Raw genomic sequence first — 22,970 nt, 5'->3', positions numbered from 1 at the left:
TCATTTCCTCGGCTACTTCCATTATATCTTGGTCTCCCACTGACTTCTGAGATTACCTCCGATGACCCTTGCTTTCTGACGGTCACAGAACGTATGAGGCCCACTCTGCACAGCCCTGCCCATTTCTCAGCCGTCAGTCTCCCCTTTGCTGCTGGGTGACCTTTGCGAGCTCTCAGGCCGCTTTGCACCTTCTGGTTCAGCGTGCCCTCTCTGGTACTGAGGCCCACGTTGGACATGCACCTCTCCTCCCTGCAGAACTTTCTTCAGGCGAACTTCACCCTTCTCCGGTCATTTAATCAAAGCAGAAAAAAGTTTGCAGTCGCCATCGGTTGAGCCAATGGCTGCACTTCTCCAAGGCACCATATAAACGGCGCTCAATTTAGGAACAAAAATCAAACTCCACACAAGGCACATACCTTAAATCTAATGAATGACAAAAAAGGCAGCAAGTGATAGTGACACGGTAAACGCAAGTTTACCAACAATACCAGATTGAATCCATGCATTACATTCCATCTCTCCCCCCCCCCACCCCTCCACCCCCCCTCTCCCATCAGCACACAAGAGTGCCCTCACCTGCAAGCAGTAATGCCAAAGTGCATCTTTAGCTTTTTGCCATGCACGCGTTAGCAAAGGAATGCTGCAAGAGATTGAGAGTAAATTGCAAGCAAATAATGGGCAATGGTGCCTGTAATCTGCAGTAGATTCTGCCCATCCCACCTCAACTGTGGGAGTCGTGGTGGGCGGTGGAGCACTTCTCAATTCTCTGCCTGTGACCGCAAGCCATGATGCTGCACGCTCACACCTGCAGTCTCAGCCTGCCTCGACATGCTGCTGCACGCTCGTACCTGCAGTCTCAGCCTCAGCCTGCCTCGACATACTGCTGCACGCTCGCACCTGCAATCTCAGCCTGCCTCAACATGCTGCTGCACGCTCGCACCTGCAGCCTCAGCCTGCCTCGACATACTGCTGCACGCTCGCACCTGCAGTCTCAGCCTGCCTCGACATACTGCTGCACGCTCGCGCCTGCAGTCTCAGCCTGCGGCATGCTCATGCCTGCAGTCTCAGCCTGCCTCGACATGCTGCTACTCACACCTGCAATCTCGGCCTGCCTCGTTGCCACACTATGCTCAAAAGAATACACAGCCCACCCACATGCCCTTTTTAGACAAAGGGGCCCCTAGAAGGCTCCCCAGGTCCAAAAACAGTTTACACCCAGAGGGGGCGGGCATTTTCATTCATGCAAAGCCACTCTGTACCCAAATACTCTCCCTTAAAGCCCTTGCTTCCTCTGGATGCTAAGGGCACCCAATGCACTGAAAATCCTCTCGGGTACAAAGGCTTAATTAAATGTTTATGTTGTGTCATGTTATCGGTGCTTGTATAGCGTACTGTCACCAACGGAATTGGTCCCCAGGCCCCTACAAACGGAAAACCTGATCAATGTAGACAGGTTCGTAACGTAACATATGGCACTCACAGTTCGGCTGTATTTCTACAAAGCTCAATACCTAAGAGATTGATTTAACATGGCAAAGGGCAAAAGATTCAGTGGAAGTGAAGATTTGTGAAAACTGCTCAGCAGCATATCCAAAAAACAAAAGATCAGTAGCAATGTAAACAAAACCATGAACACATACCACAGAGAATTGCCAGCAAATGAACCTGCCAGGTAAGAGCATAAAACATTCCTCCAACTGCGATGCAAGCGAGAACAGAGTTGTACCCCCACAATCCAAAGTAGATATTCTTGAACGGAGCGGCAAGACTTAGCCCTGAAAAGCAATAACAAGAGATGAGTCCAACAGCATTTCCACAAACTTTGTTGAGAACCTGTACAATGCGCAAGGTAACATGCAGGGTTAGCGTCCTATTGTGGTAATACAGGCCAAAACCTTCAAGAAGTTCCAGGCTGGGGACCTTCTAAACTGTGAAGGTGAATACCCACCCTGACAATGTGACCTCATGGATCAGTTATATTGGATTGAAATATCCATCTATATAGGACACGGTGGGATAAGACTCCAGCAGTTATCCTTGCTCTAGCATTTTGGATCACACCCTGGAGAGACTGGATGATCCAGATGCAGCGCACATGCCAAACTGATGGGTCCAGGGAACCAGACAGTAGAGTGAGGGCCAACACTACTATAGTAACACAAAGTAGTGTAACTAGAATTAATTGGAATTATGAGGCATCCTACAGAAGCCGAATATTGCACTGATGAAGTAAACAGTATGGGACCAACATCTGATGAAATCAGCTTTATCGGATCTGGAGACGTTGCAATATCAGCCACTTCAATGCGTGCATATGGTCGCACACGATTCATCACGTTTCTTTCCGTTTTTTTAAATGATGCTGGTTTTCTTTAAAGGAGTGAGAAACTGGAGGAAATGCATTTCGGACAAAGGGGCGTAGAAGCCATTCAAAATTTGGGGGAGTGGAAATGAAGTGAAGTGATTTTATTTATAATCGCGCTCGAACACAAGTGTTTCAGAGCGCGACCAGGCAGAAACAGTGGGGACTATCAAATTGCAGGAGTATTAAAACACACGTGTTCAAATCATTTTAAGAAAGACCATATAATAGCAGTTTTAAAAAACACAGACTCAGTCAATTGTAGATTCCTCCGCAACACCCACCAGCCTCTCTTCCCCCCCCCCCCCCCATCATCTATGGCCCAGCATGTAAATATGCTTGTCATTTTTATCAAAACAGAAATTAATTTATGTTTGCCCTGATAAAACATTGTTCATGAAATCTAACAGGGCTTTTAAAGAAACTGTTCTCTAAATCTCTTTGAAGATATGAATGTAGTTGTAGCGAGTGGGATTTTTGATACTTTCAAAATGTTCAACTGATGTGTTGGACTTGAATGTTTTATAGAGGTCACAATAATTCATAGTCTTTTGTGTTAAAAAAAAAAAGTTAAACAGCATCATCTGAATGAGGTTCCTCCAAACGAGGTAATAAGTTCAGAGATGTGTCTGCACTGCTGGACTCCTGTAAACTTAAGCACAGGAGGGAGAAGCTCTCAAAAAATAAATGTTAGTTCAATCAAATAATCCCATTGCTTGCTACACAAACTAGTTTGGCACCTTACATCACTGACAAACACATTGGTGGGGAAAACCATAATGCCCATGTCCTATAGCACCCAGGTAACTTAAAGTAACAGTGCAATTTCTGTTGCATGGGGTGCCACTTCTGGCGGAAGTTCAGAGTCCTAGGGCCCCAGAGCGCTAACAGGACACTCCTGATGGAAGCTCATTCCAAATGTTTGCAATAACACATGGTGAGAGGACATCAAGGCAGACCCATCCTCACACCGTTCACATGGTCACCAACAGTCCCAGACAGCATTAAGAGAGGGGTGTGTGCCAATCTGCTTATTGATAACATCTCACCTATCCATAAAAATAAAAATCTCTTAATGCAACCTGCATTTTGTTTTCATATGTATGACATCACACAGTTAAATTTTAAGGGTATAAAGAACACAAATACATTTAGTATGACAAATGGGTTACACATAAAATCCATCTAGACCGATCAGCCCCATCTCCTGGATGAATGTTTGCCTTCTCCACCTCCTTTTGGAAGTGTAGCCACAAAGTGGAAAGGGCCAATTATTTCACTCAGTGAGGATCATGAACATTTGAGTTTTTTGTGGCATTCATTATGCAGGACAAGTGATTTTGCTATTGCTTATTTTTCTTCAAGATCCATGTTATATGCACATATAGTGTACACAGCAAAAGGAGTCCGTCTTTTCTGAGACCTGCAGTGTTTCAGTCGTTACAAAGCACTGAAGCTTCAGTCAGCCTTGCAGGACAGGAAGGAAGACCACGTTTTCGAAGGCACACAGGACCGAGCAGCACAGTCTCAAAACCTGGTGGCCTGCTTAGATTCAATTACTCATGTGCCCATCACCATGCCTGCTGTACCACTTTAAACACCATTTAGAACTTGATGAAGCCAACAGTTTTGGCTCATCTTTAAGCATTTCAAAGACATTGTCATAATAACTGTAGGCACGAATACGAATTGCAAGCTGTATCATGAGCCTAGAGAGTAACACAATTTGTCAGGTGCTGTCATGACATGCTCTGGTACTCACACCATGTACCTCAACTTACTACCCTATATCAGGCAATGGCATCAAAAGCCGTGGTACTCACTATATCAAGGTTTTCTAATCTAAATTCCAGTAAGATAGCTCAGCGGATTGAGCAATCGCTGCTGTGATCTGTGTGTGATCTGCAAATCACAGCAAGGCCAACTCAGCCTTTCATCCTTCCGAAGAGTACAAACTTCAGTTGGGTGATATGTAAATATGTCCTCTAAATTACTTTGGCGAAAGCACTATATAAATAACCTAGAGATTCAAGCTACCTATACCATTATCACCTACTACCTTCAATAAGCCAGGTTATTGCACCATTACCAGTCAATACCCAGGTACCTAGTGAAGGCTATGCACAGTTAATAGAACAGTGCCAATCTCCATGATTCCAGTTAGGAGGCAGCACCATGTTCCCTGATTTCTATATAGCACAGCAGTGAAACATTCCAACAAAGATGGACATCAATGGCAGTTTCCCTTGTGCCCACTAAAGAGCAGATACCAATATGCCAAGTTATGAAAAGCCATGGTGGTTTTAAACGTAGCGAGTTAGCACAGCAAGGCCAAGCTCCATTAGATCACGGTAAATCAAGATACCATTAAGACCTCCAACAGAGGAAGTCCAGACCTCACATTGTCCATAAACCCTCAAAAATATATCCTGTAGGGCTGTGTGGTGCAGTGGGATGAATACGTGTAGTGCTGGGGCAGAGTGAGCTGCAGGGAGGTGGGTGGAGTGCACTGCTGGAACATTGTGTGTGCACAGTGCAGTACTGAGGGTGGTGTGTGCAAGGTGCTTGGTGGTGGAGTGGTGTTTGTGCAGTACTCTGGAGTGTGTGTATCGGTTAGTGTGTAGGCCAAGCTGAAACAGTGCTGTGTATGCAATCAATAATGGGGCAGTTTGTGTATGCGGTGTTGGACAGTATGTAGTGCCGTTCAGGGGCAGTGTGTGCACAGTCCTGGGCTTAGTGTGTCGTCGTAAACTACAATGAAGTGCTGGGGACAATGTCTGTGGTGGCAAGGTTGCTGTGTGTATAGTACAATACATTGTGAGAGCCTGTGTGCGCGTGCTGGAGATATTGGTCAGCGTGTAGAGTGGTTTTGGGGCTGTAAGGCTGCATGCAGGTTCGGGATGGTGCGAGTGCCGGGGAGGTGGGCAGGGAGTATGTGGAGGAGGGTGGGGCGGTGTCCATATGATGCGAATGTAGAGCAGTGTCGGGGCTGTGTGAAGTGCAGTGGATGGTGCGAGTGTCAAACTGTGCATTGGGGTGGTGTGTATGAACTGTGCTTGGCAGTTGAGTGAGCAGTGCAGTGGGATGGTGTGTATGCACAGTGCTGCAGGTGTGCCATGGAGTAGGGCACAGGTGCACAGTTAAGGCCTGCAGGCCAAGTGCATACCGGCATGCGGTTTTATCCAGCCCGCCAGGACAAAGACTTCCTAATGGAGGGTGGCCCACAAGCCGCGACAGCCACTCTATTATCAATATCTTTGATCGCCTTCAGGGCCGGGGAAGACAGACCCTCTTTGGCTCAGTACACACGCACTACGGAGCTCTTACGAGTCACGTAGTGCATGTGTGCTGCACCCATGGAGGTCCAGTGCTGCTCGATGGCAAAGCAATTTCAGCCTTGCCACGCCAGCCGCAGTAGAAGAGTTCTGCTCACTACCTCGCCAGCACTCCAGCATTCCAGCCATCTTACCAGGACTCCAGTAGCCTGCCTAACTTCCAGCTCGTCCAAGGGCCGCTGAGGGAGGGGGCGGGGTCTGTATGTATTCAGGCTCTGTATGCTCGTGCCGAGATGCAAGAAGGGGGATGGGGGAGGGTTATGTAGGCTTGCAGCCCTGTGTGTGCGGCGAGATCTGCCAGCATTCTCTGAACGTCACCATCGCCCTGGCTAGACGCATACTCTCCTGGGTGATTTGGGCAGTCAAATGGCCCCAGCCACACGTAAAAACGTCCCGAACTGCTCCATCGTGCACATGGTGTAAGATAATCTCCCACACGCACCTCATTCTCTCTTCAGTACCTGGTAGAGCTGCAGTCTTCAGTTTCGACATTTAAAAGGTTGCTGGAGCGGCAATACCACGGTGCTTTAAGTCAATGTGCATGAACTGCGCTATAGATTCTTGCCAATTCAGTGGAACTGTCCAGTACCGCGAACACTGATCAGTGCTCCATTCTTTGAATGATGTATGAGGATTCATGGGACACAACACTGCATCTCTTTGGAACAGAGCTCCATATTTTAAAAGCTGTATAATGAGTTGTGTGAGAACGCTGGAAACGTAGCTGGGGGGTTGGTATGGCTGTTAAGATGGGTATGCTTTTTTTTAACAGGCACATTTAAAAGTTTGCTGGAGATCAAAGACAATTTTGTCTACAGACAACCCACATCCGATAAGGACTGCGTTAAAAGTGGAGTGGTGAATTGATAAAATGTGATGCAAATTGTGCATTTTAAAGAATGTGTTCAGTAAAACTGGGCAAAACTACTAGCCCAATTGGTGAAGTAGCTTATCATACTGGCTCGCATGGGTCGAAAGTGGCCCATTTTGGCCAAAAAAAAAAAACTAGCATTTTGTGTTTTTGGTTCGGGTATTGCCCTATAGGCCAGTCCAAACTTGCAGGAGAAACGCCAGCTGGACAGAACTGGGGTAGTACTGCTTCCACCATCCCTTGCATGCACCATGGGGGCTATGTGCCATAACAGGCCCGTCCCTTCCACTCACCTCCGGTTTAGAAGCACATGAAGACTGGTACAGTGGAAGACCGCTCCCACTGTATTGGTCGATTTCATTTTCCAGGAGGAGTCAGCCTCTGTATGTTTGCAATCCCCTTGTATGCCAAGATGCGACTCATGGTTAGTGGGCAGGGTCTGTATGGTTGTAGCCTTGTGTGTACCAAGATAGTTTAACTATTTGGTTGCCCTTATCCAAGTTCGGTAATATTCAGAAATGGCATCCAGAGTTTGCTTGTGAAAAAGGAAGCTGCACTTTTTTTCAAGGAGTAACATTCACTTTACCAGTTCTAAAAGTAGGATATGCTGGAAATGTTACTGACCCATTAGACGTGTGCTGTTAAATACGATGGCAAGCATGACTGACAATCAACTTCCGGGCACCAGTGGTACAGGGATGGACAGTTTCTAAAGCATCAATCAACCCCACAGGAGCTGTACAGATGTATTACAAGCAAATTATAAGACCTCCAATTCCAATTTTGGTAACGTGGACGGAACAGCAGGCTTATCGCCGCAAGATTGTGAGTCGTTGGTTAGTTGCAACACAGCAAAAATAAAATTACCCAATGATAAAACGACTGTCCAGTTAGGGTTGCATAAAATCTACTTTATTATTACTACAACAGACAGTTCTAGCACACTACATTTACAAACCACACTGAAGGAAAGCAGAAGACAGTCACAAAGGAAAGAGATGCGCTCTGGATGCTGACAGGAGGGTAGTTGGCAAAGCAATCTGTCTTATTTGGTTTCAACACCAAAAGGGGAAAAGGGTCGTAACAGTCTCTAGGGGTCTTTAGAGAATGACTAGGGGTGCAGAACCACAATCTACCTGGTGTTGAAGTTCTTGGTGCTCGACAGCATCAAGGTGGTTCCAGTTTGTTTCACAGCCCATGAGACAATTAGTGGTGCTAGACAGCTGTGGGTACCAGGTGGTAGGCAGTCGGCTAGTGGGGCTGGATAGAAGTCTGCAGGATGTCAGCGAAGCAGGTCGGGCCAAGAATCGTTGCGCTGGTTGGCAGATCTGGAATGCTGGTCGAGGCGTTCGGATGACTCTTGCGACACTGGCGTGACATTGGTCAGCAGAGCAGCCAGATGAGGTTCGAGGACTTGACTGTCTTGAAACTGGACGCTGAATGATGCTTGTGTGGCACCACTCCTAGTTTCTTCGCAGGGCTGGTTTCCATTGTCCAGAGAATCTGCGGCACTTCCCACCTAGGAAGCGCAGTCAGAATCTAGCAGGGCACGCTGTGTTCTGGTGGTGTACCGGTTCTGGAGCAGAGTACAGTATCTCCATCTGTTCCCCGGTAGATGTTTAGGGAAGGGATCTTGCTTAACTCTAGGAACTCTGGTCCTTCCTTCACTGGCAGAAAATGCAAGTTAGACGGTACCTTCAGCACAGGACCAAATGAGTCCTTCTTGCTCCTTGCAAAGTCTTCAGATCATCTGATCAGTGAGGGGCTCAGCCCTCTTTTAAAGCCAAACGAGGCCAGGGATTGGTGTAGGCCAAGCCTAACTTAAGTGAGCTAATCCTGGGTCTCCACAAACAATCTTCATTGATGCATTGGGTCAGAACCAGGGAGCTTGGCAACAGACAGGAAAGGTGACATACTTCTAAGGACCGATCTTCCTGTCGGCTGTACATCAAAGTGTCTCCCTAATTAACAGAGCCCTATGCAGCACTTGATCACAACATGGACCTCCTTTGAAGTAGGGGGGTTGCAGGCAGACCTTGGTCTCCTACAATTCACATACTTCTCTGCTCTTATAGAAGTGGTTCCAGACAGGACATTCATTGCCCCGTCATACCAAGGAGGGGTGTTAGTACCAAGTAAGCGGTGTTGGAGTCTGGTCTCTATTGTCACTTCCTGCACCCAGACCTTCCCTGCGGCCTGCTAATTAACATTCCTCATTATTTTTCGCCACCAGCAAGGTTTGACAATGGAGATGCAAATCCATGGGATCCTTGAAATTCTTATCAGGCTGCCAAAGGCTTTTGATGTACCCATGACGGTCAGGTTTCAGCTACACATGACGGGGGGAGGGCGTTGCTGGTAAGCTGTGTCCCCCCCAGAGTACTTTTTTTCTGATGTGCAGCGAGCGTGGAAAAAGGGCACAGAATGGCCCAATCATTCATTCTTTCAAACAAACAACCCAGGCGAGTGCACTCTTCCCGTGCGGATGGTCAAATTCCTCACAACGAACCAGGGAGCAGCCCATTATTTCCCCAAAAACCATGGCTTCAGATGCAGTTAGAAGGGAGTCGTTTCTTACCTTTAACTCCATTTCTCCAGCGTTGGTATCTTTCATGGATTCACATGCTGTGAATATTTCCTAGTCATCAGGCTGGGAAACCTCAGTAACTAACTTAGCATTTGCCTGTGGAAAACCTAATCGATGTTTTTTTGGGTGCTTTAGGCCACGCCAATAGGACATCTAATATAAGTAGCCCCGCCCCCGCGGCTTCGCTTCAGATTTTAACCTCCAAAGTAGAGGAAACCCGACCCTAGGTTTGCCTGCAGGGGTGGCTGGCAGGTGCATGTGAATCCATTAAAGATACCAGCGCTGAAGAAATTTAGTTACAGGTAAGAAACTACTCCCTTCTCCAGCATGGGATCTTTAATGGATTTCCTTGCTGTGAATAGATTACATAGCAGCACAACCAATTGTGGTGGTGTGTCATAGGCAAACTATATATATGACAATAAACCCAGCAAGTGACAGAGTAAAATAGAAAACCCCTGAAGATGCAGGGCCTAGCTTACCGAAACATGCATTGGATGGCTGCTTGCCCCACCTGCACATGTTGCTGCTCCAGACAGTAATGCCTGGTGAAGGTATGCGGCTTTCACAACTCTTGCCCAAAAACCCCCTCTGCCAAACCCATTGGCCAGGTGGAGTCAGACTTGGGCCTCTAGAGCCTGGCATCCTCTTCAAAAGCACTCATGGGGCCAGTCGTGGCACCTATGGTGCCAGGCTCATACACCATGAAAAACAAGGTGCTTCCTAAGAACCAAGCTATGCGGTCTAGCGTTTTGGGTGTGGTAACCTAGGGACTACTTTACCTGGACTATTTTGTTGGGGCCATTTAAACGACACCAGAGCAAGACAACAGGCTTTGCGTTACTTTGCAGCTTGCAACGTGATGCTCACCGTGTCCAGCTATTCCCTCAGAGAAGCAGAACCTGCAAGGAGACAGAAGGATCATTAGCAGCAGCATCATACCTGCAGTCTTCATCTTTAAACACTCGCAGCTACTGAGAACAGCTTACACGAATCTGCACGCCTCCCGGACAGAACAACCTGAAAGAGGAAGATAGAGGCAACATTAAAGAAAGCAGTAGACACATTTACAAATTACGAACTGCTCAAAAAGCTTACCTGGCTGGTCGCCTCTCGGCTGGCACCACTCCGGACATCCCACTCGCGCTGAAGAACACCGCGACATACAAGGAAGGAAAACACAGGTTAGCAAAGGCAAGACTTGCAGTGCTGCACATAGCGCTTACTTACCGCATCATAGTGCTCTTAATGCGCCATCATTTGCCAGTGGGGCTCAACCAAGCCAATTCGCCGGTTGACCCCCACTGGTAAATGATGAAAAAAAAAGACATAAGAAAGGCATGCAGGATAGCAACAAAACAGAACAGCAATAAAACCTACCTGAACAATATCAAACAGGCCAGCGTCAGAGGTAACTGGACTGCACTCGCCCATGAAAGACAACGTGCCCCTGCAAAGGATGAATGACGGAGAGCATGCCTAATTTTACCAACAGCCAGAACTTTCCCCGCAGACCACATCAGGGCAAAGCTGAGAAGCATACCAGCGAGTAACCTGGCGGGGTGGCGTCCCTGTGGATACCAGGTGATTGTAACAGCGGCAGCACCCAGGAGGCCGCCTGGCAAATGTCCACCAGCGGTATCCCAGACCAAAGCAACACCGACAATGCCATGGACTGCGTAGAATGAGCCTTCGGAGCACCCCTCAAAGGCTTGCCAGCTTGTGTGACAAAGAAATTGTAGATGAAACCCAACGGAAGTGTCCTTGTTTGGAGATGAGGCCCAAATGCCACAAACAGCTGTTTTGACTTCCGGAGGTCCTGTGTATGATTCAAATAAATTTGAGTGCCCCATTAACGTCCAAAGAATGCAGGGCCTTTTCCGCCCGCGGGGATGCATTAGCAAAGAGCAAGGGTAAGGCAATAGAGGCAAGTTTGTGAAACACGGACAGCACTTTCGGGATAAAGTGCGGCTTAGTAGCCAGGAGAAGGTTGTCCTTCATAAACCTCAGATAAGGCGGGTCAATGACCAGTGCCTGCAACTCGACACCCGCCTGGCCGAGGTAAGTGCCACTAGAAATGCCCCCTTCCACGAGAGGAACTTCAAAGAAGCCGTCAACAGAGGTTTCAAAGCAACTACATTAAGGCTCCAGACCGGTGCAAAGCTCTTCACTGGGGGATTGTCCGAAACAGCTTCTTCAATATTTCACCAAGTGATCACTAAACAGAGGAGCAACATGGAGCCTTCTCGTGTACCTAGAATTTTCTGCCAAATGCACCTTGATGGATGATCGCCAAGCACCCTTGAGTAAGGTAACAAGTACGGGAGAACCTGAGCCAGGGATACTTCCAAAAGCTTTAGCTCAGGGTGACCCAAACACCAGGCACAGAATCCCACCCATTTATGACCACATGAGACATAGAAAAGGGCCCTTGCCTCCTCCGAGATCTGTCGACACTCCCGGGAGATCCCTAGACGACCGAACTCAGGAACAATGCCGCCAGGCGGAGAGATGCCCGATCTGGCATCACAACAGAACTACAAAAGGCAAATTCCACAGTGTGCCCCTTTTGCTCTCTGCCCAGGAACTCTGTTAGATCCTAACGAAACGAGGAGATTTTGCTCTGCTTCTCTGGGGAGAGACAATATGCTTCCTGGACTGAAAGGGGAATGCAAATTCAGGTGTTAACAGAAACTACTGCCCGCAGGAAGAGAGGCCTGGATTGCTCTTGGCCCAGCAAAACCTTGGGGGCGGGACCAGACAGATGTGCATCTGTAAACCACCAGAAAGTACCTTTTGTAAAAGACTCAGAACTGCGCAAAATTTGTAAAAATCTATAAATATAGTATTGTTAACATGAACATTCTGCTCACATTTCGAAACTACTCTGAAATGTTCAGAGACAGGACTACAGAAATTGTGATGTTGTAGCAGTTGTGATTATGATATATGTTAGGCAGAATCCAGTGCAGTTCCCTTAAGGAGCACTACACCAGATTAGGACTACAGGTGAGAGCAATAAATCCCCTTGGTATCAGTCTGTACAACAACGATTTAGTTGGTAGCTGTGGCTGAGCAGTCAGACATCTCAAGAGCGAGATGCAGTATTCAGGGTTTACACAATAGGCAGTGGAGCAAGGAAACACTGACCAAAGCCTTGTATCAAAAAGAAAATATATTTATTCTATACACTTCTAGCGTCATAGATCACAGTTGATAAAGTAAATTAAGTTTAGTCAAGAAAAAGCATATACAACTCCCTATTCAATTGTAGACAAGTTTGCAGTAGTGAAAACTGAGCAAAATGGCACAGGGAAACCAACTACAACTGGCGCTCTAACAATTTAACGAAAGGGAGGGAACGCACAAGTTAAACCGAAATATTTTCAGACACCCCCTAGCAACACTTCCCTGAAGTTTTGTGAACAAGTAATGCACAGTAACACTTTAGCCAAAAGATAAGTGAATGAAAACTGAGCGAAATGGCACGCCACAAGTTAAAACAGTAGGAAGGAAGAGGGGTTTAGAAGATCAACACATTTCTCATTGAAAACTAATCTAGTGAGAGCAGATCTAACAAATCAGCCAGAGTCAGTGATACAGGACCAAGAGTTTAGGAGCAAAAATGTTCTTGTAGCGGCATTAAAGTCTTTAGTAGAAAAATATTGAAGAGGTCGATGCGAGGCAAAAGACAATGTAGAGAGAGGGCAGCCGACCCCACAAGTAGTTAGAGGATTTAAAACCCCTTTAGAGCTACCACGGAGAAAGAGCGGCCTGGAGGAACAATGTACCTTAAACGTGGAGAAGTGGCTCCTGCAGTTGCGGTTGTTCCTGGCAGTTCCTGTAGGTCGAGGGGTCCAACAAAGGAAGAGAGGCTCTCATGGAGGAATTGCGAGTCGCTACACTACCCAGGGATGAAACCAGCCGTGGTGCTGCCAAACGAAGTTTAAAAAGGTACGCTCCCTTTAATCGCGGTGCAGGTCGATAGCTGCCTGGCTATCCGGTCTCCAAGTACAGAGCACTGACAATTCGACCAAGGAAGGTCCGAGGATGCGATAGGTGAACTGGTTGACCCCACCAGCTCAAGGAAAGGAGGCTCTTTTGCTGAAGATCTGCTCGTCGTGTGGAAGAAGAGTGGTGAGACGATCCGGCAGGGCTTCACCGGTGAAGATGTCTTTGGCTCAGGGTCCTCAGGACCCTGCTTTTATGCAGGCAGACCCATTCATACAGCCTAGCTGTCACTCACACAGTGGAGTGGTCTTCTTGGTGGGAGACCCTCCAGCCTATCAGGTTAGAGTGCGACCTGAGTTGCTGTGGCAACTCAGTCCAGGGGTTCTACTCCTCCTCCCAAACAGACCAACCCCAGACTCAGAGGTGCCGAAAGGAGGGCTTCTTGACAGAAGCCTGCCAAAAGAGCGAACAAAGGATCCCCAACCTGGGTTAGGAAAATAGAGTAAGACTCAAGAAAGAAAGTTCTTGCAAATAAAACCTACTGGAGTAAAGTTAATAAAATAAACCGGCGGTACGTTAGAGGCTGTCAGTAAAGTTTTAGCCTCGAACAATGGGAAAATCCCATAGGAAAATATTTGCAGCTGAATATAAAAAAGGTAGTAACCACTGCCACCAGCCAGAAACTTTGTAGAGGGGGACTTTAAGGTAACCTCTCGAAAATGAACATAGGGGAAAACTATTAACCCCTTCCAGTACTTTCATTTTAAGATGTGTTGTACTAGTTTAGTTCATAATATTGGACTAGTAAAGTCAATGGGGACTTTGCATGCCCTGGGGGACAGTAGTCAGCCCCAGGGTATGGAGTCCATGTTTGGGGGTCACTACGACCCCCCCCTGTCACTGCATGGAGGGTGCTGTGTAACTTGTGTATAAAGATGGTTCCTATGGGTGAGAAAAGATCCCATAGGCATTAAACACAAAAATAGCCTAGAACACACATAGCAAAGATGCCCAAGAGTGAGGAAAAAGTCTCACTAGCAGTGAGAAAAGAAATAAACCCTTTGAATCCAGCAAAGCTGCTGGGGGACTCTATGGTAAGGGGAAATTAGCCATAAGTGAGAATTCTCCCCAACACTAGAAATATGAAACTTCACAGGATTATGCCCAGATGCCAGGCGCATATATGTAGAAAAACCTGGAGAAATCTGACATTTGGTACCCAACCAAAAGTGCAATAAACTGTCTCGCTGAGATGACTCCGTATCCATCCAAATCTGTGATGTAAATATGTATTGTTAACAAGTTGCTTATACTGGAAATATGCTTTATGTGAAAAATAGATTTACTGTACAGAAACAAAAGGGGAGGTACTCCCTGGATTGTAAAATACAGCATCATGGCACCAGAGTTCCTTCTCAAATCAGGAGAGAGGACAGACCCTAACCAATAGGATTCCTAGATGATGTGTCTAGTATGATTCAGCCTACCCACCCCCCTTAGGGAAATGCATAGAGACAGCTTAGGACCTGGAGACACACAGATTCACCCATCAACTGATTACTGCCGAAGAATTTTGCAGGAGAAACCCCTATCTGAGACTCCAGAACTTTGAAAGCAGTGAGGCCCAATTCAAAACTGAACCCTTCTCAGCTTGGCCTTTTAAAATCTTGAAACCTGATGTTACCCCCATAATTCCAAGGGGCACAACAAAAAGAACAGCCTGGCTGTGCTGTTTCTGCTTTCTTGCAAGAACTCTTGCTCGAACCCACAGATCCAGTAGTGCAGAGCTGTAACCTGATAGCTGCAACCCAGAACCAACCCGTCAGATCCAGTTCTGAGGCCGTGCAGTGTCCAGAGAGCGGTGCAGAGTGCAAAACCGAGCGCCCGGAATCCTGTCCGGTGGGCTAGCAGCATTCCAGTCCAGAAATCTTTGTCCAGATCCCCGACGGGCCCCATTCCAAACAGTAGTTGCGAGTATCTATAGCATAGAATTGTCTCTAGCCAGTATCTTATTAAGTAATCCTATCCAACCAATTCCACCATATCCAGAACTGCATTGTAGACCTCTTTTTCCTGAATCTCTCTCATCCATATAGTCCTTTGGTAATGGTAGTGATAATATCTTTGCGCTAATATAGTTTCTGAAGAAAGACAAGCATCTCGGCAGGTAGAAACCATCCGGAGACGTCGCTGGATCGGTGGCTGTGCTGTTGTGTAGCTTGTGGCTTCATAGACTTAGTCTCAAGAAATTCCCGTTTGTAATTCAAACGCGCATCTTTCATTTGAAAATTGTCTTTCTGGAAAAAAAAAAACAACCTCTACTAAAACCTTCATAACTTCCATACCGTGCATGCTAGAAATCCCCAGCTTTCCAACACATCCAAAACCGCATTCCAACTCCTAGTTGTCCCGCAATTGCGCTGCAAATTTTTCATTTGGCTCAATTTCATCACAGGTAAAACAGCTGTCCTTTGCATCCAACCTCACGATTCCGTTTTCAACCTGCTAGTTATTCAATCATTGCTAGAGTTTCTGAAACCATACAAAGCGGCTCCCACTAGTGTTGAATCCAATTAAGTGAATTAAATCCATTTCAGTGTTTAACCATTAATTCCAAGCCACATTCAAAAGCATTTGACCAGTTTGCAATCATTCCTGTTTCTCTATGCTTGCTGGGGGCAATTGGGATTTAACCGGTATTGAGTGGTATTCCTGAAACCTGTTTTCTCTCCTTCCATCTCTTTATCTTACATATTGGGGGGATTGAAGGTTTTATTCTATGCTGCATTATTTTCTTAGCTCTTTAATTAGGAGTATGGATAATTGATTGCAACATCACCCCAATGGTGATCCTGTATAAATATTGAATAGTGTGATATATATTGTTCAAATTCATAAAATAAATCTTTTAACAGGCTGCTTCCTGGTTCAGTGAGACAGGGGAGAATTCAAAGAGGGGCGTTAAGGGTACATCATTCAGAAATCAAACACAAATATATAATTAAGGATTCCAGCTGTGCATCACACGCTAGGCATTGACTTAAGTGGAGTGTGGGGTTGAAATCACTTACACCACATCTTAATGTAGTAAATATCCTGAACAATTTCACAAGCACACATTTACTGAGCAGATTTACACGCGTTTGAACAAATCTGGGTTCTGTAGAATCTGAGTCAATCTGTCAGGTGGCGCTGGGGCAGGGCCAGTTGAAGATGTCAAGGTTGGTGGGGATTTTCAGCATGATGTTTGGGAGCCCCCCCCCCCCTTGTCTTACAACTGGTAAAAAACAGTCGCAAGAGGGTTTAAATTATAATAAAGTTTAAGGTAAGCAGAGAGGTAGTTAATAGCTGCATATTCACAGGAAAGCAAGCCAGCAGGGGGCTGAAACACAATGTCCCCTGAAAATGTATTAATTGCTCTTTGGCAGCAGGATGCTAATGATGGGAAATTCTGAATAAAAAGGCAACGAGGTGCTAAGAAAGTTACTAGAGAATGCCAGAAGGAGGTGCCCCAAATTATAGCGTTTTGTTTCCGTTTCCTTCCAACCCAGGATACTTGCTCCCTGCCCCCAAAGCTCCATTGCACATTTCAACTGAAAAAAGTAAAGGCTCCGACGCCATCCGTCCTCTGGGGCGAGTGTCCCAAGTCAACAGGCAGCAACTCTCCTCCAGGGTAAAGCAGTTCGGTCCAGTAGGAAATGGACCCAAGTAGCAGCATTTCCAGGGCTGGGGTGGGAGAATTGTGTTCTACTTCAGCATCTTTCTTTTATCCCTTCTTTACTTCTGCACGTGGGTTGGGATTTGCAGAGGAAATGTTGCCCTCCAAACCCCCTCTTGTAAAACAAAATGTGTCTTCCGGTAACCATTGTCACCTCTGTGGAAAACTGAAATCTCGGTTTTGCAACAGATTCTGTTCAGGCCCTCAGCAAGAAGCACAGGTCTCCTCTCCAACCCATCACATACAAAAAATAATCAGCATGTGTGGAGAGCTATTCTCACCTTGCTAAATCTAAATAAAGCAATTTAATGGTAAATAGGGACAGCTCAATCTGAAACCATTTGCCAAAGATTCCCCTGCACGTGCTTTTGTCCCAAATCAGTGGATATGGTAGGGGCGAAGGTGTTAAACTGCTTTGATTTGTTTTTAATTCATTACAAAATTACAGCCAGTCTATTTGAATAATATATTCATTACTAAGCGACTTTGTGGGCTTAACATTAAAATCTGCTCCCCATCTAGATGCTCTGAAGAATGCCTTGGATTTCTCCGATTTGTCCGCCAGCCTCCGACAGGAAGGTGGGACAGGGCGAGACAGCATCCAGATATGCACCCACTCCACAGAACAGTGACCTTCATGGTCAATTCAAAAGGAAGGAAAGCAGGCCGTTTACATTTCCAACACTTGGGAAAAGAAAGGCAGCTTTCCAAACAGAAGGCCGAGCTTCCAAATTGGAAATATAAACGGCCCTTCTTTTCACTTGCTCCAGATTCAGGGGGAGTGGTGTGGGGGTCTGGGGGGTACATCATATTGTATCCCCCAGATTGCAATTATGTTGGGGTTTCTGTATCCCCTCCCAACATCCCCCTCCCCCTTTTCCTACACCCATGATCAGTGCCGGTTCTGATGCATGCACCCTTTATGACTAAAAAGGTCTGGGCAATTTAAGTGTCTTTCGTGTGCGATTCAGGGCAGTGCCCCAGAGTTCATACCCAGGTTTTAATTCATAACCAAAAAGGTGCCAAGAAGCAAACTCTTTACAAACAGGTTTGTACAGTTCGTTTTTGTTCCCCAGGTCTAGGGAACCTGCCAAAGCCACTTCAGTGACCCCCTCCCCCCCCCCCCCCCCGCTCAAATCAGGCATTGAACTTTTGAGTTGTTCAGGCTGCCATTACACGCTCAGCTGCTGCATAAAGGTTCATAACATCTTCACTGAATTGTGTTCATGAGCGACATGATTTCTCAATCTCGGATCAAATTTCATGGAGCATTAAGCCACCTTGTTTTATCAAGTGAGCAATACCAACCCTACTTAACATTGAAGCCCATTCCAGGTTTCATAACATGTGTTCTTCCATGCACGATTAACCAACGTAAAAACCCATGGTGACCGTTTTCAGGATTCCTTCCATTGTTTTTTGCAAAGTTAAGTATCGTTTGTTTTTACCTGCCAACATCCCCACTGTGGATCCTATTGCAGCATGCAAGCAAATAACCGGAGAGGATAAGAACAGGGCAACCAGGAAAATGCCACCGGTCCATGCATTGTCACAGCCGTACACCTGGCCCACTCCAACCGGAATAGCTTTTAATAGCTGGAAATGAGGAACAACATCATTAGTCCATTATCTTACTTGCATTACAATCTCACAGGTTAAATAGCATCACTGGACAATGAAAGCATGGAAGAGGGAAAAACGTGAGCCTATATAAAAATTGCAGCTACTTCACAGTGCATATGCTCCATATGGCCAAGGTGGTGGCACATGGGCTAGGAGGCAAACGGAAATTTGAGAACTCAGTACGAAATCCGGAGTGGATGGAAGACTGTGCTGCAGCCCTCTCCTGGATGCTTCGGCTCAAAGCTAGTCTACATCAAGACCGAGAGGCGAGTATTACGCTCTTCGATCTTTAGACTCGAATCAACAGCAAATGGTCTAAAGCAACCCTCCACTGGTTTGAGCACAATAGCTTGTCTGAGCCACAGAGAATTTGAACCTTTTTCAGCTCATACGCCTTGCCAGATTGGTTGGCAATGGATTTAAAATGTTGCACATTTTGCGGTGCCAGTGCAGCGATGAACTCGCCCACCCCTGCCCCCAATCAACCACCCAGCTCATACCCAATGCCCCCCACCGTCCCTGCTGTTGCATGTCTGGCACTAGGTCCTTTCCTCCAAGGTCTACCAAAGCCACTTCAAAAGAAGTGCTCTTACCTCCCAGGACGATATGGCGTGACCCAGGAATTTCATCCATGAAGCAGGAATTTCATCCATGAAGCAGAAAAACAATCATTCACAGGCACAAGATGAGACCGTGCACAAGTCCTGGAGCAGCAGCATACACAACGGAAATCAGTGAATGCCTATTAGCCTACCTTCCCCTTGAATCCATTCCTTATGCCATGCATACCACAACCCAGGAAGGCCTGCAATCAGTGGATGTAATTGTGCTCAAAGATCACCGAGTCTGCCACTGATCGAATTTCCATGAACCCTTTGCCAGGGTGATAGTTATGAACAGTGAATGATGGGATTGCTCAGCTGTTGAACAGATCTCTGCCCAACCTCCAACGTATTCATAACGGAAGACTGTCCCGACCACTCACCCACCTTCCACTCCAACAGCATGGTTTATTGTGCTTTACATACCTGGACTGAATTGTGCCCAATTTGGAATGATCTGCAGAAGGACTACAAAGAACGCTTTGGCAGACTGGTTTAATGGAGCACGCGACTCTAGAGGTGGGAGGGGCAAGATAGGTGTGAAGCTCAACAAGTGCAATAAGGCTCCACGACAGCTAATCACCCTCAGACTAGAGGAGGCACAAGGTGGCCATGGTTCTAAACCTGGCTGCAGCTGCATCCAACACAAGCAAGCAATAACCCCCTTCCTTCAGGGATTGACAATCTTGATAAACTGAAAACGAAGTTGCTTGTAGATACAAGGTCTAAACTCTCTGGACTTGCTTCCCAGAGGAATACATGAATTGCAGGTATCCCCTCACCCAAAAACGAATTCTGGGAACTTCATGCTCATTCAGAAACGTCCTTAACGGTCAGCTTTTAGGTAACCAGCCTGCCGACCCTCGATCTTCCCAATGCTCAGAAGAGACATATGCGTGAAGTATAAATATGGGGTTCACCTATACAGAGGAAACCTCCTGGAAAACAGCAGGGCAAAATACCAGTGGAGGATCTGTTTGAAAGTTATCCCCCAGAAATCCATGTCATACATGCTAGAGTGCATGTGCATACAAGAGCATTTTTGAGTGTATGCTTGTGGTTTAGCATTCAGCTGGTTGTACGGTCAATGGTTCAGGCTAATGAGTCAGGATCATGGAGGATCGTACCCAATGTTATCTGATGTGGAAGGAGGCTCTAGCTTGGTACGAGGCCTTTATTTTCATGGGGAAATCGTCAAGTGGAGAGCAGTTGAAGTAGTTTCCACACAATTTGGCGCCACAGAAGGGATTGCTACTCCCAAGAGAACGTGGCTTGCATCTCAAAGAGGAGGGCCTCAGACAGGAAATATGTTCTAACCTGAACTAGACTTGGATCACTGAGAAAAAAAGAGTAAATGTTAAGTTAAACAAATGTTCCTCTCGGGTTTGCCAAGCGTGCAGCAGAGGTTTGCCAAGCGTGCAGCAGTTGAAGTGAAGGGAGAAAACATTCCAGGAGGACTCCCTAAAATGTCTTGCTGCTTGTAGGCAACAGCGCATGAGGACCACTGATTTTCTGGAGTCAAGGATTGATGCAGAGAAAACAGTAGCCTGTAGAAATGTGACCTAGTAGGGATCCTTCAGGGCAGTGCTGTACAAGCAACATGCATGCAAGACAGGCAGGCACATTAGTAGGATCATACAAAAACATCAGGATGGGTGACATGTACGAGGCAAACTTTGGTTTACAGTAAACATCCTGGACTTGCATGTTCTTAAAGCTTTACATGGTGAAAGTGCATTATGTTGTGACATTTAAAAAAAAAAAACAAAAAAAAAAAAGCAATATGGCATAAGCTCCTTCTGGAGAGAAGCTCCTGCTACCTTTTTTGAAATATTTGTAAGGAATTTAGGGTTGGTCACGTTGAGTTAACCGAGGGCAACCAGACATGGACTCCCTGCTCACTGTGCTCGAGAGGCGCAGCTTCACCTCACTGATTAGGCCCAACAAGGCTGAAACACGTGTATGGGGTTGCTCTTGGTACTCTTGTTCAGAGATGAATTGCCATAGCATTTTGGTGCTGGACTGCCCATGTGGGCGGGACAAAGACTGATATGCAAATAGATATTTCACATCTGTGAAAGGTACAGTGAGCAAAAAGCTTGTGCTGCAAACTCATCTCAGAACAGTTTATCATGCCATGTTCTTTCTGGAGAGGAGTGCCTGCTACCTTTTTTTGAAACACAGTGAGCCTCAGTGCCCCCTGTTGGGACCCATAGGCCAAGCACACGTTTGTTCCTAAGGGGGGGGGAGGGGGGAGAATCAGTTGTAAGCACGCCAAGGCATGGTGAATAAAAGGATGGGGCAAAGCCAAAGGAGCTCTTTTACAGCCTACGAAGCAACATCTCTAGGAAACAATAGGATACAGGAACAGGACTTAAACATGGATACGGTTTTAAGGCTAGAACATTAAAGGACAGTTAAAAAGATTAAGAGAGGCTACAAAAGTGTGACGGATGGGGAGGGTAAGGCAGGCCCAAAGTCTTCACTGGAGAAGTTATTAGAATTTCTAACAAACATGACACACACAAGGTGTAAACAGGAGAGGGGAGTAGTGAAACGCTTCGCTCAAGGGGTTGTATGTAGGTGTAGTAGGAGCAATGGGGGGGGGGTCAGAGGGCCAGCGATGTGGCTTAAGACTGGCAGCGAAACACCAAAATAAACCTGCTGCTCAAGCCATGGAATAAGGCAGCAGGTCTTCCAATGGGAATAAAGCTGAAATATAGGTTGGGGTGGGGATCCGGCGAGTGACGTGATAGAAGGAGCCTGAGCAACAATGTGTGGGGCAGGAGGGATTATTGTCCCTGGGTTTCCTTGAAGGGCTGGTGTGCAGACACTTGAGAACTGAGCCGCTATAAGATCATTGGTAGGATTTAGGAGAAGGGACACAACGTGGGGGCTCGGTGTGAACCAGGCAACGCGCACCTCAGACTGCTTAGTTTATGAGACAAGAGAAGGATCATAGTCGGCTAGGCCATCTCATCAGTAAGACTTTTGGAGCGAGCCACCCTACTGTCTAAAGTAGAAATGCGTACTCACCAGAGGAACCTCCACTTGCGACCAAGTGATGTTTGGCACGGAGGAGATGGGCTCAAATAAGACAGTTGGAAAGAAAACATTGTAGTGCCCAGTGGCGGCCATGTGCAGGCACACCGCAATGTTGAACGGCAGAGTGAACACTGGGAGGTCCCATTTACTGAAGATGGACGCCAAGGCGCTTGACAGAATCGGGCTAGGAGAAAGCAGAAAAACGTTCATTTAGGCAAACCAATGTGAAAGTCAAAGATGAAAATGGGGGATTACATTTTTATGATAGCAAATTAACTGTAGCAATAAACCAGAAGTTTGAAGAAATCCCACAAAATAGATATACAAGGATTGCTGAACACCAAAACTTGCTTGATAAAGGGTTAATTTTTGTATTGTTTTGTACCTGGTTTAATGGGAGGGGGCACACATAGCTTCCATCTAGGAACGCAAGTAATTATTTTACTTCCTAGTTTCAAAACCATCCAGGACATTTGCAAAAGATTCAACTTTTAAGATTAAGGAGTTTGGCTACTTATTTACATGCTTTTTCTCATGTTCTGCGTTTTTTATGGAGAATATAAATGGCGCATGCAAATTAATAAAAGTCGGGCACAAGAGACATTTTGGCCACAGACTCTTCCATCACGAGTCAAAACCGCAACGTTTATCAGCTGTCATTTTAAATCTCACTTGTTGCAGGTTGAAACGATCAAACAAATCTTGTGCTTCCTTTTTTGGGCCTCAAGCCTATGGAGTACACGATTATTTTGCTTTGGCAACTCTCTCTGGGTGCACCCTCATTTGGTTCATCGTGGAGGCTGAGAAAAGATAGGTGCAGTATATGGACTTTTGTGTAGCATTTGTTCGAGGAATGCATGTACACCATGACCTGTT

The 22,970-nt window shown here is 46.3% G+C and overlaps 1 protein-coding gene across 5 annotated transcripts in view; it reads right to left on the bottom strand.

The window, feature by feature from the left end:
- The window catches only part of SLC14A1 (solute carrier family 14 member 1 (Kidd blood group)), a 77,149-nt gene that overhangs the window by 4,865 nt on the left and 49,314 nt on the right, over positions 1 to 22,970 (bottom strand). For all 5 annotated transcript variants that reach the window (XM_069626896.1, XM_069626894.1, XM_069626892.1 and 2 more), the window contains 3 exons: positions 22,086 to 22,278; positions 18,273 to 18,420; positions 1,641 to 1,775 (listed from right to left, as the gene is read on the bottom strand). In XM_069626896.1, the coding sequence (XP_069482997.1) occupies positions 1,641 to 1,775; positions 18,273 to 18,420; positions 22,086 to 22,278 (476 nt within the window). The remainder of the gene's footprint in view (positions 1 to 1,640; positions 1,776 to 18,272; positions 18,421 to 22,085; positions 22,279 to 22,970) is intronic.

The sequence above is a fragment of the Ambystoma mexicanum genome, chromosome 6p, assembly GCF_040938575.1.
Source record: "Ambystoma mexicanum isolate Mex_15411 chromosome 6p, UKY_AmexF1_1, whole genome shotgun sequence".
NCBI lineage: Eukaryota > Metazoa > Chordata > Amphibia > Caudata > Ambystomatidae > Ambystoma > Ambystoma mexicanum.
Note: the sequence above shows the minus strand (reverse complement) of the source record. Positions and strands in the feature narration are given on the sequence as shown.